The sequence below is a fragment of the Coffea arabica genome, chromosome 2e (genome assembly GCF_036785885.1).
Source record: "Coffea arabica cultivar ET-39 chromosome 2e, Coffea Arabica ET-39 HiFi, whole genome shotgun sequence".
NCBI lineage: Eukaryota > Viridiplantae > Streptophyta > Magnoliopsida > Gentianales > Rubiaceae > Coffea > Coffea arabica.
The window spans coordinates 59,922,707-59,943,474 of NC_092313.1; the positions used below are offsets into that span (position 1 = coordinate 59,922,707).

A 20,768-nucleotide genomic window follows, 5' to 3' on the forward strand; every position below is an offset into this window, starting at 1 on the left:
TGTTTAAATCGAGATATGTAATGTATATATTTAAATTGAGATATGTGCATATATATATATATATATATATATATATATATATATATATATATATATATATAGTCTCTTGTATTAAGAGACGTGGCACCAAGAATAATTTCATAATTTTACTTTTCAAAAATAATTAATCTTTTTTCTATTTATGGTTATAAACAGTAACATATACTCCAAAACTAAATTACGTAAAAGTTGAACCCTCTTTATAAAAATCTATTTTTTCCGATTTTCTAGTCTTGTTTAGATTGTCATTTTTTCTTAAAAGTTTTTTAAATTTTATATGAACATATTTTTCATTCACATCTTTATTTCATATGTATCAAATTATTATCGTTATATTATATTTTTCTATAAAAATTTCAAAAAATAGTATTAACTATTTTAAATTTTTTTTCTAAAAATTTGATTTACCACAAGACAATTTGATTTCTCTTCAACTGGGTTTGTTTGGATTGATCTTTATTTCCCCAAGTATATTTGCTTACATCATCATTACAATTTCAAATACACCTTTTACTTTCTCAATTATTTTTTCATCTCACATACATCACATCACAAAAAGTGCTACAGTAAAAATATCTCAAATAACTTACAATCCAAACAAACCCCTTATTTATAAGGGTTTAAAGTGCAAATTAGGTTAACCATACTGATAGGACATTTTTTGTAATTTATTTATTCAATAAAACGGTTGTCGTTACAAATTTTAGAAGTCGATTACCGCACGACAATGGCCGCCGGAAACTACCTACCGACGGCGGAATTAACGGCAAGTGGCCGGCCAGTTCTCTACCCGGGCGAAATTGAAAGCAGTCTGCTCTCTTCCGTCGACCTTTTATCAGAAGAAAACCCTAATTTTCCCCACCTTAAATCCGGTCTCCTCATTCTCACCAATCACCGCCTCCTATGGCTTCCCAACTCCACCCCAGTTTCATCTCCCACCCCTGTACACATCCCGCTTTCCGCCGTCTCCCACATTTTTTCACTAAAAAAGTCGATTAAATCTGTATTTTCAACCCCTAGGATAAGATTCCAGGTCTCAGTGACTTCCGAGGGGAGAGTAGACGAAAAGGGCTTAAGATCGATCGTAATTGCTTTGGTCTTGAGAGGAAAATCGGACCCAGAGGCGTTTCTTGGGAAGTTCTGGGAGGCATTGAAGGTGAGGGCTTGGGAGGAGATTAAGGTTGGTGCAAGTGGAGCTGAGGCGGGGTCAAGTTCGGGGTCCCGGAGTGGAGAGGGGAGCTTGGCGCTGAGGATGCCGGTGGTTGGAGTTGCAGGGATTTTGAGGAAGGAGCAAGAAATGTGGGAAAGTACTGATAAAAGTTTGCAGGATGCATTTCAAGACCTGAATGCTCTCATGGTATGTAAGTATCACACAAACCCGCTGTATGCATGCGGAATAGTATTCCCTTTGCTCCAAATTGGATATATTTTTGCTAGTTTGAGAAAGAACATTATGGATGGGAAATGTAGGATTAGAAAAGTGACTGGCCTTTCCATGCCAAATTGGTAGAATAAAAGGGGTAAAATTGCCAATGTGTTAATGAGGTTCTATGAAAAAAGATTATGGAGATGAATTGTAGTTTTGGAAAGGCATGATTGCCATTTACATGTTAAATGTGGTGCAAGTAGGGGAGTAAGGTTACCCTTTACATACCAATCTTAGCATTAGTCAAGCATGATAGTCTTTGTACATGAAAAAAGGAGTGGTTTTCAGAAGGAAATGATTGCCCTTTATATGTGTGATTTAGTAGCATTAAGAACTATGATTGCCAGTCTATAGACAAATTTTAGTATTAGAAAACCATGCTTACTCGTACTGCAAATGCTAGTGTATGAGATTGTATTATCACTTCAATCTAATTTTAACTTGTCGTCTTTTGTATATTTGCATTTAGGTGCCATTGGGGAGTTTTTAGTACTTAATTGCTGACTAATTGGACTTACTGAAGAGAAGCTGTCTTAATTTGCATTTTGCTGTATCAAATTAATGTAAGCAAAAAAGTGCAAGAAAATGTGGAGGAAACATAGAAATTACATCGTTGAAGTGAATAAAAAAGATAAGAGTGAAGGGCGCTAATTGTTTGATTCTAATTTTCACCTTGGGTTTTTTTTTTGGTGTTTTTTCTTTGTCTTCAAATTTAAAAGTTATGTTGAAAAGATGAAGAAAATTTGGAATGAGCTAAGGGCAAGGAGCTTTTCTTCCATTTTCCATTTTGTTGAGGGCAGGCTTGAGACTGAAGAAGTTCAGCCGTAGAGAAGCAGCCCTGGAAAATTGGGGAAGTAGAGAGAAGAGGTGTTCTTACTAAATTATTTGCACATGTGCTTTGCTTCATTTGCCTAAATTGTCTTGGTTTTCAAGGAGTGCCTACGAAATTGCAAAAGACTATGTTTGGTAAAGCTTTTATAGTAGACCATTGGAGAAATTGATTCCAGAAACAGTTTTTGCTTTTCCCAGAACCTTAATTATCAGTATACATTTTGACATCTATGCTAACATTATCAATATGAAGACTAATGAATTTCTGCAGGGTTTCACTATTTTACAAGATCATCTAATCAGTTTATGAGTGGATCCATCACTCTATATTGATTTCAAGACTACTGGCTTCTTCTTAATTATGGGCCTCTTGGTTGTATCCTGGTATCTGCCAACCTATAATGACAGGGAAAAGGATGGGGAGACGAGATTTTCATTCCTTGGCCTGAGAGGGATTAAATAACAATTAGATTACCAGTAGTTATACATCCAAATTTTAGCACCATAATACTTCATATGAGCTGCAGCTGGCAATGTAGATAGGCCCTGGAGGAGAATTCGCATATTTAGACACTTGAACAAAATTGTGACACAATGAACAGAAATTACGTTATCTGCTCATGAGTTCTAATTCTAAGTTCTGTTTGTTCACAAAGTTGGATGGAGTACAAATTTGATCCCTGAAAATGTATGTTGTGTTGCTATGATATAACAGAATTCCATTACCTCTTTGTACATGCCGTTTACATAGTTTACTAGTTGACATTTTTTTGTTTTTGTATACATTATGGTAGATCTCCAATTCAGCTGGAAGTGCATATCAACCTGTTTGGTTTCATATTAGTAACATAACTTTTAGCTGACGAGAATGATATGCATTGGTTAAAATTTGGTGGTAAAAGATCAATTTGCTTGCAGAGCAAGGCTAAGGAGATGGTTATGCTAGCTGAGAAAATGAGGTTAAAGCTTCTCGCTGGTTCAAATAATCAAGCAACTGGGGCAGCCGAAGATGAACTGGGTACCAAAGAAGAGATGCAAGATTGGTTATTAAGTGTAGGTATTGCATCTCCAGTTACAAAAGAGTCTGCTGGTGCTTTGTACCATCAACAGTTATCACGCCAGGTTTACCCTTTGTTGCCCTTCTTTATTTATCAAGACCTTAGTAATTTGAATTGATGCAAACTAAATACTGGAAATGCTCTTGAACTTCCAGGAGCTGAAGTGATACAGCATGTATCATTCTTGACATCCTTCAATATTGATCTTTGCATCCTGACTTGTGCAGCTTTTTATTTTTTGAAATGTGTAATATATGTTCCATGTTGGTGATTGGTTGCTAATGCAACTGAATGGGTTTGGTGGTTTTCTTGTGTCTGCCAGTGAGCTTTCTAAGGTTGTACAAGTTATTACTGAACACTCAATGTTAAATAAAAAGGAGAAAGAAAGTTCATTTTGTTTAGTCTTGTGACATCTTTGCCGACATTACAGGCTTTAGTGTAAAGGCTTCTATGTGATACATGTGATATTAGAAGGATGACGTTGTGGTAACAAAATCTGAACCAAAGCTGCATAATTTGCAGGCTTTAAATACCTTGAGATTTGAACAATAGAAGCTTGTCATAATTTCTTCACAAAAAGGAAATATGGATCCAATCTTCCTGCAGTATCTTATGACTAACTTCTATCTTCTTCTTGTCCCTAGATAGCAATCATTTGACTATTGATCCTTAACACTAGTTTATATTGCTGTTGTTACTTAATGCAGTTTTCCTTGTTAGCATCAAATCTATTATTTGACAAGCTATTGAGGAATTAACTGATCAACATAGTTTTCAGAAGGTTGTGAAGTCGGAAACTGCTTCCCTACTTTTGGTTGAGAATTGCGGTTTGAATTGTCAAAAATTTCCTAAAGGTAGAAGCTTTTGTAACTTTTAGCTATCTAAGTTGCACCAGTGACACATGACTCGTATGCACAGATGCTTTAAACTTTTAACAAAAAAATTTATGGCATGAAGGTGACTTTGGGATAAAATATGCTTTTAAATTTTTTTCACTGTAATTGTTGGTATTGGTGTGTTCAAGCCAAAATCACTTTCTTGCGGAACTGGTGTTGGAATTATGCATGCTCATGCTGTTATAAGTCCATACTTCTCCTCAGGAAGCACTCTGATATCTTTTTCTGTTACCATCTCATGGGCCTCTGAGTATCAAATAAATAAATTTCTTGAAATTTAAGTGCAGAGCTTGAATAATCTTCCATAATCTCCATCTTCTCTACTATCCTTGTCTGCTTTAGCTCCACGTTGTCTAAGGTATAGGCTTTCTCATCTATGGTGTTCATGTACCTGGTATTAATATTCTTTTGAGACCTCTTATGTGGATCTCGCTTATCTTCTTGTTTGAGCAATCTTGTGTATTTCCACCTAATTTGCTGGGCAAAATTGATATGGTGAATTTTCTCAGTGAACGTCTGGATCACGATTCGTTAAATGCTTGCGTCATACAGTAACCCCCCCTCCCGTGGAAGTATATGTTGCTATCACATTGCTAACCTTGAAATACTAATTGGTTATATTTACCCGTTGAAGTACAACTAGTTTCAAACTTTTTTTGCTACCCTTCAATCTTTAATGGAAGCTGGAAAGCTAATTTTTTAGAGCCATCATCTTTGTCACCAATTTGTTCGAGAAAAACAAGAAAGACAGAGGAAGTGAGAGATCGTTGTTGTTTCTGTATGAATGGGGGAGATGACTTGTGTGTATGTGTTTTTAATTTTATTATTTACATGTTGAGTGCTATTTGGTTTCGAGAAAAAAAATGCACGAGTAAATGTCCCCAAAAATATGTGCTGAAAACTCATAAGAATAATAAGGGTGAGTTAGTCTTTTTGGCTTGCAATTTTGACAGGGTTAGGTGTTGTCTACTAAGTTGGACTAATTTGGTAAAACTGAAAACTATAGTGCAAGCTAGCAATCTGGTACCCAACTATAGTTCAAGTGGGGGCATATTATATGTGATCCTTTTCTTAACCTTCATTTTACCTGGAGACTTGACATACCTTGTTAATCCCATGCAGAAGAAAAATTCAGGTAGTATGTGTGACAAAATCCTCGAACATTTGCCCATAATGTATCACTTTTGGTGTACTTTGTAGTTTCTAAAGATTTGTATGAACAGTATTGTATTCGAGAGTAACAACTTGGACCTCTTAATATTATTTCTTGAAAGCATCTTGGATGATGACTTATCCATGTTGCATGTTTAGGAAATTCTGTTCATCACATCTTGCTAAGGGAGGGGGAAAAAAAAAATTTATTGACATTCTTTTGTTAGTTGAGCTGTTAGTTTACCCTATAATAGTGTATGCTATTTATGAGTCAATGCATTGATTTATCCTATTCATGCGGTGATAGGTGGCTCGCTACCTTTTTCTTGGGGGGTGTATCTAAACTTGCATGTCAATCACTCTTGATGCTATTTTTCTTCGTACTGATTTTGTTTTAATGTGCCCCAAGTCACTCCTGTTGGTTCTTAGTTGGCAGATTTTGTTAGGATTCCCTTAGAGAGAGCTGGAGGAACAATTAATCTCATAGATGTCTATTGCCTTTTCAACCGGGCTCGTGGCACAGGTTCTATTTTGTAATACATCCATGCTCATCGTCTCATGTTCTTATTGTTCTTTCTTCTATGTACATGTATATCCTTCACCTTCAGTGCTTTTGGTTTCCTATGTGACAATGCTTCTTATTTGGTGCAGAATTAATATCACCTGATGATTTGCTTCAAGCATGTTCTCTGTGGGAGAAGTTTGATGTGTAAGTTCTGCACTATCTTGAACTAGAATAATTATATTAGCACTAAGCTTGTGCGTGCATGGGACCAGCTAAGCAGTTACTTTCAGCTTCACAGTATTTTATTGCCAAGAGTCTCGTCAAGATTATCCAGATTCAATTGAGAACTACAACCTCTAAATAAAAAATAAAGTGCTCAGTGCACCTGTACGTATGCAGACATATTTGAAATATCATTCTTGATGTAAAAAATATTTTTATTTCTAAAGTGTATTTAGGATGTGTAATATTTATTGATAAGGTACTAAACAGATTTGAAATATCTTCCATAAAATTTTTTGCAAGAGAATAGAGTGCAAACCATATCAAGACTAATAATTTCTTATTAACAAAAGAAATGGGTCCAACACGCTTCCATACCCTAAATCTGATTTTTGACCGACAAAACTCCGGCTACCTCCCGAGGACTTCTTTACTTGAGCATTGCAGCCTCCAACAGCAAACAAAGAAAATAAAGCAAGTGTAAAAAGACTGCCACTAAAGCGTGATGATACCATGTGAATGATGAACTATATGTACAATCCACTTGGAAGTACTCACTTTAAAGTGAAGATTCATTAAAAAAAGTTGATAAAAATGTTTTTTGTCTTTCTTCTTCTGCTCTCCTTCTCCAGGCCGGTGATGCTTCGGAAATTTGATAGTGGTGTTATGGTCATCCAGAATAAGGCTCACAGTGATGATGAGGTAATTTCTTTACTCATATTGAGTTCAATTTTATCCACTGTATCTGTGTGTTTACATTTTCTGTGCCCTGCTTCTTGGTTTGAGGTGCTTGGTTAAATGATCTTAATCTGTTTATATTTTAAAACTTTATATGAAACGTTAGAGAATTGATGACAAAAACATGCTACTTTGTTTAAAAGTTATATTATGTCCTTATCTGATCACAAGAACTTTTATACAAAAGTTCTTTTGCCAAAGGTTCTGTTGACCCCCTGATGTTAATATCCCATGATGATTCTTTTAGTTTTGTTGTGGAACTTTGAGGTAGGAGAGTTTTCAATTATTCCAGTTCTTAAGTGGAAATATTGGAAAGCGTATGGTACTCTATATAATTGTGCTATGTAGCCGCTACATAAGGATCAGTTTATTTTTTATTTAGATCGCTCTGCATTTAGGTAAGCTTTTACTTTTGTATTTGCTTATGCATTTTATTTCAAAAGACTTAGTATGAAAAGCATGACCTATTATATACTCTATTACTCTATTCTACTCCATTATTGGAGTAGAATAAAATACTGTTCACTGATGCCTTCATGTTGTTTCTTGGTGCACTTTGAGCCTGTGACCGAAATTACCTTTGATGTTGGTGGAAGTTGTATGGCTTGTTGGCAGATGCCTTGGATTGGCCTTTAGATTTTAATGTTACACTGAAGACAATTGGGTGTGTTTTGTACAGCTGAATTGTTCTTCGATAGAATGAGATGAGTTGCAGTTAATGACTCGGAGGGAGGAAAAAGAAAATGTGAATGAAATAAGAGGATCTATATTGTGCTGGTGCTGGTTAACTTTTTTCCTTGTACATTGGCATGAGAAATATTTGACTGGACTTAATTCAATTACCAAGAGAAAACTTGTGCTAGGGGTGAGCAAATTCGGTTCTTACCGAATTCATAACCGATTTCAAATTCAATTCGGTAATTTGAAATCGGATATTTGGTAATTTGGTACAAATTCGGTACGTATCAAATTCACCGAATTCTAATATGGTATGAAATAGGTAATGAGATTATGAATTAGGTAATAACCGATTTCGCATTCAAATTCGGTAATTGAAATCGGGTACCGCATTACCGCATTCGAATTACCAAATTGGTATATAAAATTATATAATATATAGATAAATGCTATTTAGTATTAGTATATACTACTAATAATTTATTATATTATATAGGTAAATGCTATTAATAATAATTAGTATATGGTATTATCAATTTATCATCATATCATGTACTTATAATAATAATAATATATAATAATGTACAATATATTATTTTAGTATTTGTTAATTGTTATATGACTATAATAATACCAATATATAGTAATACATAACAATATAAGATAACTATAATACTTATTATTTTATACATGAGTAACATGACTAGAATTAGATAATAATTAACACATATATGTATAATACTAAATATTAAACAATTAACATAATTAGTAATTAAATTTAGATATTGGTAATTTGATACATCATTCATGTTTGAATTATTGAATATTTGAATGCATAATCTCTAACTTGCAAGTATTAGTGTACTCTACATATTTAACATAAAAATTCATATTATCTATTCACTAATCTTAATTCTTAAGACTTTAAGTATAGATAAGACAACTAAGTAGTTAGCAGTGTAAGTGAATGCATATGAATTGCAAATCAATGTACTAGTGTATTGACTTTCACAATAATATATGTAAGTAAATAAGTTTTATTTTGATTTGAAATAAATTATAAGTTTGTAAGTAATATAACTTATCACTACTCATTGTAATTTGTAAGTTTGTAACTAATATTACTTATTATTAATCATTGTAAATTATAAATTCATAAATTATCACTAATCATTGTACAATCTAAGGTTTATTCTAGTTTAAATTAATCACTTTTTATGTGTTCCTTAAATCATAGACTAATGATTTTAGGCATAAGTTATCAAATAAGCTAAAATTCATATTATCTATTTACTAATCTTAAGGCTTTAAGTATAAACAAGACAACTAAGCAGTGTAAGACTGTAAGTGAATGTATGTGAATTGCAAATCAATGTATTAGTGTATTGACTTTCACAATAACATGTGTAAGTAAATAAGTTTTTATTTTGATTTGAAATAAATTATAAGTTTGTAACTAATATAACTTATCACTAATCATTGTAATTTGTAAGTTTGTAACTAATATTACTTATTATTAATTAGTGTAAATTATAAATTCATTGTAACTACTAACTAATATTGCTTATAATTAATCATTGTAAATTATAAATTCATAAATTATCACCAATCATTGTATAGTCTAAGGTTTATTCTAGTTTAAATTAATCACTTTTTATGTGTTTCTTAAATCATAGACTAAGGATTCTAGGTATAAGTGATCAAATAAATGCCAATTAAACCACAAAATGATTAGAACATAAGTAATGTGTTCAATTATGAATAAATTTAGGGATCAAATCAGTAATAATTTATAAATCATAGATGAATTCGGTTTAACCGAATTCATTACCGTTTTCGAATTTGAAATCGGTTGCGGAATGAATTCGGTTATGCCCAATTCGGAATTGAAAACGGTTTAAATTTTTACAGGTAGAATAACCGAATTCACCGAATTCAGTGCACCGAATTACCGAATTTGCACCGAATGCACACCCCTAACTTGTGCTTGCTAGATTTAGATTTTTGTGGGAGAAGGTGGAGGAATCATTGCTGTTTGTGATATGAAGTATGTGAGTGAGTCAATTAACATTACAATGCAGTAAATATATTTTGCTACTGCTATATTTACAAAGCTTCTTTGATTTGGACAACATAGCCCACTTTTTTTATGTGCATTTCATCTCAAAATTATCTTCTTTAGCTTGTATATGCTTGCAGTTTGGCCCTTTTAAAGGATCACCCTTGCGATTTAAGAACCTTGGAATTATTATTAATCCTCCATTTCTTTTCGTTATTCTGTTCCTGTGATACAGTAGTTGAACTATTTTTCTTACATTAATATTACATTTCTTTTTGTTGTGCTATGCCTTTGATATACTTGGCACATTGTGGAGCTAAAATGGTTGGTAGGATTCCATGAATCGGGCAAATATTTCTCCCTTCCTTTTCCGATAAAAGGCCCTTGTCTATTATTGATTTTGCTACTTAAATTAGTGTTCCAAAGTTAGATTATGCAAATAAAAAGGAGAAAATGTTCTAGGTGAGTGAAGAGGCAGCAGCTATTTTTATAGAGATAACTAGATAATTTCCAGTGGAGGAGGATTGTTTGGGAGAATGATTAAGCTGAAAGTTGCTGCTGATACAGTCTAGTCTCTTATGACAATTTACTGTGAAATGGAGATGATGAGAGAAGCAGATATCTCTAGCATGATGTTAAAACCTCCATAAACAAATACTGAGCATTGTCCTCCTTTCTCAAAGATGAAAAGTGTTCTACAAAGATTAAGCTATCAATATACCAAAAGAGAATCAATATAACCTACAGAATCACATATCACCTTTTGCCAAAAATGAGAGCAATGATTTATGTCCGTAATTGCTTAGGACCAATATATGGAACTTGCAAAATTGTTATCAACCTTTGTACTGGAACAGAAGTACCTTTGGTCAAGAATATGTAGCTACAGTTTCAAATCTTTTGATTTATCATGAGACTTGTTTTTCATTTATCTCAAATTCTAAAGTTTGAGAGGATACCAGAATTTTTATTTCATTGGGAATTGGTGAAGAGCATTCCCATGTTGAAATATCTAGTTTTTGCTGTCTGTCTGCAGATTATGCTAGATGGAGGTCGTTTGATACTGTAACGGGACCTTTTGAAATGTCAACTAATGTTTTCTTGTGGTCATGAAACTTCAATTTGGTTGACATTTCACATAGTTATAGGACAAAACTGTTTTTTCTTGGTCATGGTAATGTAGATCTACAGATTGGGATATTTCTTGTTTGGTGTAAAGGAAAAAACCACCTTGGACCCTTATACATTTGTTAATAATACATATGGTATTATGTCTGCTTGTTTTCTCAGTCTTCCTCTTGATTGTAGGTATTTGCTAGAATTAGATCCTTGGTGACAAAGCCTGATGCTTTACAGAGTGGGGTCAGTGCTAGTGATGCTGCAATGACTTTGGGGGTTGCCCCGGCAATGGCAAAGGAATATCTGCTTACTGCTGAGGGCAAAGGTAAGCTTTCTTTCATTTCTCTCCAATAGCATGTCATGGCAATATAATTAGCATAATATGCTATTGAATGCTTCCTACAGGATTGTTGTGCAGAGACATAAGCCCAGATGGATTTCGGTTTTATATTAATCTGTTTCAGGATATCAATTCAGATGACGTATACTTGTAAGTGAGACTAGCTTCATCTACTTGATATCGATAAAACTTCTTCATTACCTCTATGTGTTGATTTAATTGATTTTCTTTTCTTTTCTTTTCCTTTGCAAAGTGTGAGTGTTGTGTTGCCTCTTTAGACGAGGTGTCTGTCTTGATGTCTCTTTGTATCCTTTTTGGATGAGCGGTTTTCTATTCTTGGTGTGTTTCTTCTTTTCTCCTTAGATCCTGTGTCGTATGCTTGGTTCTTAGCTGTATCTGAATTGTGCTCTTTACTTCATGCACTGGTCAGGGACTTAGGTTGATTAAATTGATGACAAGTTCACATCAGCAAAGAAAGACGTTAGGCATGTTGTTGCAAGGATAGATTACAAATTGGTTGAGATGGGTAAATAGAGTTGCCTTAACTTAAACAGCTATTGGACAGCAAGATAAATATTTCTGTGCAATTACTCTGGTATAGAATATTGGAGAAAGATATTAGAGCTACGTTGAGAAATTTCTAGACAGAAAAGTTTTTATTTTGATTAGAAGATGATGATCATTTTGAAGCAACAGTATTGATGTAATAGAGAGAGTCAAAAGTATTCGAGTCCGTAAGGAAATTGGAAGTTGAAAGGCTCCAGGATTGAGTCTGTTCTGAATGGTTTCTGTATGTCCTCTGGAAAAGTCAAATTTTGATGGTAAGTTTGTTTAATGTGATTGCGATTAAGATATTCGATAGATGTTCCTGACATGTAGTAGCTTACTGCAGGATGTTTCAACTGGAATCAAGAACATGTTAAGATATTTGTAGTAAGAATCAAGAACATGTTAATTAAGATGCCCCTTATTCTCCATTTGCATCAGAGCAACAAAGTTTCAACTGGAGTGGCTTCTTGTCTAACTTTTTCTTGAAAAATCCACAGTAATCAGGACATGACATCAATGGTCATTGGAAATTTATTATTCGTGACAGATATAGGTGACCTGAACTAAAGTGGGCTGTTAGTTTGAAAAAGATATCTATCTCTATTGTGAACTATTTTCTTTTTCCTTTTATTATAATTTTTGCATCAATGTTGTCATATTACTGGAGAGTAAAAGGTGGCTAGTGGTGCTTCTATAGCTCGGTGCATATAGGGGTAACTTGAAAATTGTGGTTGTTTTCTGTTGCTTTTAAGATTTTTCATGCTGGAGAGGCTTCCTTTTGTTGTCTTATTAGGTTGCTATAAGCCTATAGCTGATATTGCATTTTCTTATAATCTTTCTCAAGTCTTATTTTGCTGTACTTGTTATTGTCAGTACCCTACTTTTGTTAATCATTTAATATTTACTTTGAACAGAGTGAGAGACTATAGTATTTATGCGGCATGGATTAGCACTAACTCTATTTCCAGGTAAAATTAACTGTTTAATTTTTGTGCAGTTTTTTCTCAACCTTTATTTTAGCGAAGCGGGAATCTATTTGGTAGCGTTCGTCAGAATGTTGACTTGTAATTCAGTGTATGTTTGTCTGGAACTTTCAGGTGATGCAGGATAACCTAGGTTTCCTTGGAAAGATTCCAAAAGGCATACGGAAGCTGCTTCTATTTGGGATTTTATTAAATTAAGTAGCCCATTATGAGCGATCATGAGCTTCATTGGGCGGAGTTGCTTCTACAGAGGTCAAGTACGCTCCATTCATCTTCTTCCTGATGAAAATTGGAAAACTAAAAGACGTGAAATTGGTACAGCCTACTATTTTCTTGCTTATTGGAAAAGTGAAAGGTGTTATCAACTTCCAGTGAGTGTCTTTTGCATAACTACATCTTTCACGCTGAGGAAGACTTGCCTCGTGAAGTGACATAAATGTTGTACCCTAGTGTGTGAAGTTCTCATATGGTTTTGCAGTTGAAAATCACTTGAATAATTTCTGAATTGAGTTGTGAAATGTTCCTTGTCTTATTGATGCCAGCTTCACCATAGTTTTAAGTTATATGACCTTTCACTCAAGAAAGGAGTTTGCAACAGAAATCTTTCTGGTTCTCGATGATTTCAGTGGGCATTTAAATGTTCTCCAATCACAGGAGTTTGATTTTCACAGTCCTGTTTCATAGATGCTTGTGTACACACACACACACACACTAGACAACTGGTTTCAGAAGTAGCTATTGCCTATTGAACCTAAATTTGTCGCTCAAATCTCACCTCTTGTAGAATGCATGTTGTACATCAGAAGAGACTTCTCTCAAGAATAATGTTTCTGAGTAGCATCAGTCTTCCTTAAGGTTTATAACCATTGACATAACTTGCGGAGATTTATTGCTACAAAATTACATTCCAAATATAATTTGCAAATAATATGCAAGGGATCAGCCTGAAGTTTTCAGGTTATCACACTTGCCAAGGATCACGTTCTGCATGAACTTTCAGCACCCCATTGAGGGTCATTTCATTAAGGGTATGGGTACAAGGCTTTCGCATGTTTGGGTGGCAAATGAAGAGTAATCCAATGACTAGGGTAATGGAATGCTCTCTAATAGAGGTAATCTTGATACCACTACCTGGATTGTGTTCTCAGGTTCCCACTTAAAAAATTAAGTCTAAGAAACATTGTTCAAGATTATCTGATGCTCTTGCTGAATATTGCAACCCAAAAGCTTCCTGTTCCCAAGCTTTGCCATCGAATTCAGCTGTTTCTTTTTCAAGACTCTCCTCTGTCACTGAGGAGATGACCGTGGACATGCCTAATACTCTTCATCCATCATGGACTGGTTGATTTTCTTAGATGTTTGTTTTGGTCAGTAGTTTCTTTGATAAACATCTCAGATGTCAGCTTTGGCGTATTGTTGGTTGAGGCCCCTTTATTTTTTCGATGTTCTGCCAATTTAAAAGCCAAGACAATGGTCTGACAGGATTTGTTTGTTTTGAACTTTTATTCAGTTTCAGTTTGTCATTTATATAGTTCGTGAATTGGATGAAGCAAGTCTAATTTTGATAAGGTTTAAGTCAAAAAGCATGTTAAAGGAAGTAGTTTAAAAAGGGCCATGGTGTCTGGGAAGGAAAAGAATTACAACGGTAAGCTAATGGTGTGATGAACCAAGTTTAGGCATCAATATTGTTGGATGAATCTAAACCAAGGTACGCTAATTTTGAATTCAATTTATTTTTCGGCATCTTATGCCCAGACATTGAATGCCTATTCTTCGCTAGCTTTCCTGACAATCGACTGATCAAGCAATACCTCAGTTGGGGTCAAGTCTTAGAGCTGATAGTCTACTGCCACGGTCGGCAATCCTTTCAAGCAAGTGTCACAGGTGATTTCGGATTGGGGATCAAAGGCCGGTGTTGCAACTGAAGCCGCATCATGCAATTGACGGATTGGATCATCGGAGCTCAACTTGATTTGATCTAAGTCGTGAATTTGAAATTCATAGTTGAAATGTAAAATAAATATAAATGAATTTCAGATCAACAGCTTAGATCAGGTTTAGTTGAACTTGGCTGATTCGGAACTTCTTTTTTTTTTTTTTTTTTTTTTCCTGAAGCCACATGTGGTATCCTAAACGCACGCATCCAGGCTAATCCACACGTGTCCCATAGGAACCGGCTCAAGTCGTGTGCGTTGTTTCATCGAAAATTTGATCCTTAGCAGTGATACTCACCTAAGGAGACTACTACCACCAGACCAAAGCCCCAGGGGCTGGCTGATCCGGAACTTGAAATGCTCTTTTTGCGCCTACAACTGCTAAGAGTCCGAATTCTCTCAATTGTACGTGGCAAGGATCTTTTAAGACAAGCAGTATATCCTTACTTTTACCCAAAAGCTAGCTCCAAAAGAGCACTGTCCATATGCTTAGGTGACTTGCGTGCTAGCATGGCACCAAAGTTATTGCTTGCCTTTTGTAGTCTAATAATACTAAAAGGGCTCCATAGAGGAATTAGTTGATGCCAAAAATTGAAAATTTGATCCAAAGAATAATGTACTAAAATTATCCCTATACCTTTTCATCGATGGTAGAGCAGGAAAAAAAAGTTTTGCTTTTGTCGTGCTAACTAACTATATATATCATATATGAACCGCATAATCTTCCAATGTCCTTTGGGCATCCCAAAAAGTGATATTATTCCGGAGTCGTTGCATGATCGCGGCGCTTTCCTCTTGGAGTTCCTCAGGCAATTGGGTTTCGTCTGAATGAGCTGCAGCATAAGCCTGAGCAAAGAATAAATTCACATAAAATCTATTGTGCTTTAAAATAGTTAAAAGAAGATTTTAAAGAATATAAATTCCTACCAACTTGAAAGTAAACTGAATGGTACTTGATTTCAAGAATGATTTGATTAAGCAAATATTTGATGACCATCATGCGGCTATATATTCCATAGAAGTTTCAACAGCCCTTAGAAGGAAGTATTATGATCCTTCATGATGCTTCTAAATCGTTATGTACAGCTTACCAGTCTAGCCTTGCTGCAACCTGATTCGCATGCTTTCAGAATCTCACTGTGAAACACAGCGAAGTTGAGTGCCACGCCCAATCGCCTAGGATGTTTTGGTGGAAGATCAGCCAGTGCAATTTGCTGTTTGATCAAATAACACAAAAAATAAATAATAATAAGCAATTTTTTTTAACAAAATTGAGAAAGAAATTTTCTGCGCAGTGGCAGATCTGCAATCGGGCAGTGGGACGACCCATTAACCACAAAAACTTTCAACAGATTCTCGACAAATTTAAGTATTGCCCCACTAAATTGTTTAGAAGTAAACATACAAATAACTTGTTTTTGTAATATTATGGAAATGGACTATAAATAATTGAGCAAATTACCCGACTACCCATTAGAACTTTTGAAATGGTATAATTTTGATCGCTCAACTTTCAAAAGTATGATATTACCTATTAAATTTCCTATATGTATATTTTGGACAATTCCGTCTATTTTTACCATCAACCCTACCATATTTAAAGATGCGCACGAATCATGAGACATAACCAAAAGGTAGAATTGAAGGTAAAAACAAGCAGAATGACTCAAAATATGCATGTTAGATTTGAGACGTGGATGATTTCATCCTCTTGAAAGTTGAGTTGCCAAAACTATACCATTTCAAAAGTTTAATGAGTAATCAAATAATTTGATCTAAAAAATTCAAAACAAAATGCCTTCTACGTCAAATTAATCACCTTGAAACTTGTACTAGTTTGTTATTAACTTAGGATTTTTATTTCAATAAAATATAGAAAAAACATTATTTGAAAAAGCGTAGAATAAGAATTAATTAGTTAAGTTGCTTAGCTAAAAATAAACCGAATGCGACTTTTTCAATAAGAAGGTGACGTTTTTATAAAAACAAAAAGTTAATCTCCTTTTTGCCACGCAAAACCAAAGGTCCGTGAGGAACTGTTAAAGGTTCATTATGTTTTTAACTAAAAAGATATTCTATAATTAGTAAATTTGAATATGTCGCTTTTAAATTATATTATTCATGTAACAAATGTAATGCTTTATCTTAATATTGTTGTTATGTCTTACTTTCAACGGTTACAAGAAAAGAATTATAGGGTTGGCTCCGCCACTACTGACCTTATGTGTAGTTTTTGCGTTGAGAAAAGGAATTTACTTGCCAGAGGCAAAGGCAAGGGAACTAGCAGGGGCTGTCGTCCCCTCTTCCCTCACATTTGAAAAACTTAATTTGAGCCTATAAAAATTTGCAAAAGTTTACTTTAACTCCTTATTTTGTCCCTCAAAACTTTGACTACATATCTTCACCCCTTCCCCTAACTTTTCTTTCAAAAATTTTATTTATTTCTCCTCTTTAATCACATTTTTACTTCTTCGTTATCATTCTTTATATACAAATAAAACTACACATTTTCAAACTTTATTCAGTAAGTATATGCACGAAAACTACAATCAAACAATTCTATTTTATAATTCCCATTTGCCCCATCTTTACATTTTAAGGGAACAAAAAATAAAAGGGGAGAAGTAACCATACAATTTTTGAGCAATTCATTAACTGTCATCATATTATACTTATAACATCTAAAATGTAGTTCGAGTAATACTATATTACTTACAAAACAACACTTTGTTCCATTGCCAAACCATATGGCAAAGCAAGAAACATACATTCAAATCATGTTAAATTTCATTCGAAGTACATTTTGTCTTTTAAGTTTGTACATATACTATTATGAAACTAAAACATCAGCAGAATATTTCTTTTGCAAATTTTGGATTAATATTTTAATTTATAGTTTAGTTTAAGATTACATTGGTTATTAAGGGAAAAGTATAAAATATCAAAGTTATTACATATTACAAGATAACTCATATAAAGCTTCTCATATGTTAATTTCACCCCACTATTATGAAATTTTGGCTTTGCTACTACTGCTTGCCCAATTCTATCTCCCCCATGCTTTCGCCCATAAATTTGAAATTCCAATATTTAGATTCATATTAAAAAGCATTACAAGCTCATAGCCAGTAATTTTCGAAGAAAGGGTATAAGACTAATTATCATACGCTTTATAGGAACCCAAAAAAAAAAAAAAAAAAAAAAACCTAACAAGACCTACTCCAAACCAAGTTAATAATGTAATTAGTAACAGTACACACAAACACATACAAAGCCCATGGTGTAATTAACGTTATGAAATAGAAGCATAAGCATTATCAATGTCTATAGAAATAGTAACTATACATGTTCAGAAAATAATAGGAATAATAATCAAATTAAGGAATAAAGATTATGATACATATATACTATATATATATGTGTGTGTAGTTTCACGTCCAAGAATGTTTTTCTTTGTGTACAAAAGTTAGAAAAAGAAAATAATTGCATTCTTTAATTTCGCGCATAAAAGACTATTAATTTACTCCAAGTTATAGTTTTTTTTTTTGGGGCTTGTAATTCAATTCACAAACAGTCAACGTTGGTAAACATGACTTCCAGCGCAAGTAACTTGACCGTCCCTAACACCATTTTTACGTACGCGTGAGTTTACAGAAATAAGATAGTACCTCAGCGGTTTGATAAGATTGCATGGCTTTCTCAGCAGCCTCTCTACGTTCATCATCACCCTTAATTTCAGCCAAGTACCTCTCATGATCTCCTTTTGTAATAAAGTAAAACACCTTCGATTCACTTGAACTAGCCGAGGGAATTAGCGTTTCATCTAACAGCTTCAGGATCCCATCACAAATCTCCGAGATATCAGCTTCTATCCTGGCTCGATACTCCTGAACCAGAACCAAATCATCGTTTGTGTTGCCGTCATTGTTCTGCTCAAGAGATCGCATTTTTCGCCATGCAGAACGATGCATGGAAATTACGCGGTAGTAAGCCGTTGAGAGCAGCCTCCGCTCCTCGGAAGTTAATTCGGAAGTTGGATATACTGAGGCACGAACTAGTTTGTTCATGTAGTTCATCATCTCATTGTACCTCTCGGCTAGCTCTGCAACTTTAGCCATGTAGAGGCATTGCTCACGGGTTGGTGAATTTTGTGAATCAGCCATTGATTTAAATAAAACCAAAAAGTAGGTTACTTAATGCTAAAATTGCTAGAGGAAAAATATTTTGGGATTGGAGCAGTGAGGAGGAGGATGTTATATAGGCTTCAAGGAGCAAATTGGGAGTTTTTCAGAGATGGAAATTTGCCTAAATTGATTTATTAGCCATAGTATCTCGAGGGTAATTCTTGAATGCCAAATTCATAATGTCTAGTACTAATATGGTATTTGTGGAAATTACTTAGGCAAGAAATAAGAATAAGAACCATAAGAAGTCAAATGATTCTACTCAGACCTCATCGAATTCGGCACCTAAGATGGACTAGAATCTCACCAAAAAAAAAAAAAAGGAAATTGAGGGTTTAATTTTTCATCAAGTATTTGACTAAAGGAAATAACGACTAATGCAATGGGAACGGTCCCAATAGTAATGGCCAAAGAATTAGGAATGCTCGTCGGTTGTATGGAGGGTTGAATCTTAATACGGTAAGTCATAGTGGTTCAGTTGCGTGGATGATTGAATCTTAATATGGCAGGTCATAAGTGGTTCAACCATAAACGGAAAAAAAAAGGGAAGTTTGCCTTAAGCCCCAAAATATCCCATAAGAACTAGATTTATTTCTCACATCTCAACCATATATAGAAGCAATTAATTGAAATATCTAAGTGCCCGCAAATTGTATGAAAGAGAAAATATGTGATTTTTTTGAGAAAATAATAATAATATTATTATTATTTGAGAAAATATTATTATTATTTTACATATTTGTGCGATGGATGTTTAAAGTCAAAACTAAATAAGGTAAACATGTTCAATTTTCTGAGACTAGTGACCACTTTTATAACAATATTGCATTCCTTTTTTAAAGATTTAGACTTCGTTGATATGTTAATAAATTAAGGATAGATAAATAATGGAATATTATACATACTCATTTATACAAAATTTTCCAAAAGTACGAATAAAAGTACAAAAATACTAGTACTGCAAAATTACGCATATAAATTCATGTGTAAGTAATATGAATGTATTGAAACTTATGCTACTAATGTTATGGGTATTTTACTATGATTTTTTATAGGGATAATTTCAGAAACCTCCCTTGAGGTTTCTGACAATTTCACTCGGCTCCCCTTAGGTTCAAGAAATTACTCTTACCTCCCTTGATTTGGTAAAATACCTATAATGCCCTCCACCTAGTAGACAATTTTTAAATTTAAGGCAATAAATTTACAAAACCTTAAAAAATCTATTTTTCTATATCTTGTCTATTTTCAAGTTAATATAACCTCTTTTTATTATCTTCAGTTTTGAGGATATTATCAAATTGAAATTACAAAATCTACAAAGGGAGTAGATTATGTATTAAACTAGAAGGAAATGATGAGAATATATATATATATATATATATATATATATATATATGCAAAAAAGCAACTAAAAGGTCAAGAACAAATTTATCAATTTAACTAGTTCCAAATTTAATGGTACAACTCTACATCGGAAAGTCAAGAACAAATTAATTTTTTTTCTCAAGAAAGCAAAAGTAGCCCCTTGATTCTTTCTCTTTTTCTACCACAGATTCAGGGACAAATTAGGGGCGAATCTACCAACAATAATTTGATAATTTATACAGCATCTATGAAAACTTTTACGAGGGAACACTTGGTTGTAGATCTTGAAAGAAAATGTCTCTCGATCTATGGACGATTTGAAGATGTCAGAGCACTTGAACACATGACTTAGCAGATCTGGAGGAATAATGTCTCTTGATCCACAAAGAAACTGTGCTTTAGCAGCATTTGACATTTGGATATATCTTCAGGGAAAAAATCTAGCTCTCAATCTTTTTGACATAACCATTTAAAATTTTAGTTGCACTTGAGGATTTGACGAATTTGAAGAACTCGAACATCTTCCTGAACACCAAGAAAACTTGATGGATTTGATGATGACTTCAAGTATTTGACGGGTCCTGAGGATTTGATATCGAAGGACGCAGATCTGTTATTGAACTCCGAAGATTCGATGAACTCCAATGATTCAAGAGTTGAGGCACATCGATGCCCTAGACAAACTCG

The 20,768-nt window shown here is 34.0% G+C and overlaps 2 protein-coding genes across 3 annotated transcripts; one reads left to right on the plus strand and one right to left on the minus strand.

Moving 5' to 3' along the window:
* The first annotated feature begins 692 nt into the window (after positions 1 to 692).
* Positions 693 to 13,263, plus strand: LOC113732596 (vacuolar protein sorting-associated protein 36-like). Of its 2 annotated transcripts, XM_072080632.1 has the most exons (9): positions 693 to 1,396; positions 3,215 to 3,418; positions 5,832 to 5,925; positions 6,054 to 6,111; positions 6,762 to 6,831; positions 10,913 to 11,048; positions 11,129 to 11,213; positions 12,527 to 12,580; positions 12,710 to 13,263. In XM_072080632.1, the coding sequence occupies exons 1-9, from the start codon at positions 767 to 769 to the stop codon at positions 12,711 to 12,713; spliced, it is 1,335 nt and encodes a 444-aa protein (XP_071936733.1). In that variant the 5' UTR covers positions 693 to 766; the 3' UTR covers positions 12,714 to 13,263. The 2 variants fall into 2 exon arrangements, with proteins under 2 accessions (XP_071936733.1, XP_071936734.1); XM_072080633.1 differs by lacking the exon at positions 12,527 to 12,580 and having other exon boundaries at positions 12,710 to 12,943.
* Positions 13,264 to 15,231: 1,968 nt separating this feature from the next.
* Positions 15,232 to 18,692, minus strand: LOC140036365 (14-3-3 protein 1-like). The gene is made up of 3 exons (XM_072077746.1): positions 18,198 to 18,692; positions 15,621 to 15,743; positions 15,232 to 15,375 (listed from the first exon to the last, which is right to left on the minus strand). The coding sequence occupies exons 1-3, from the start codon at positions 18,690 to 18,692 to the stop codon at positions 15,232 to 15,234; spliced, it is 762 nt and encodes a 253-aa protein (XP_071933847.1).
* Between the last annotated feature and the right edge of the window lie 2,076 nt (positions 18,693 to 20,768).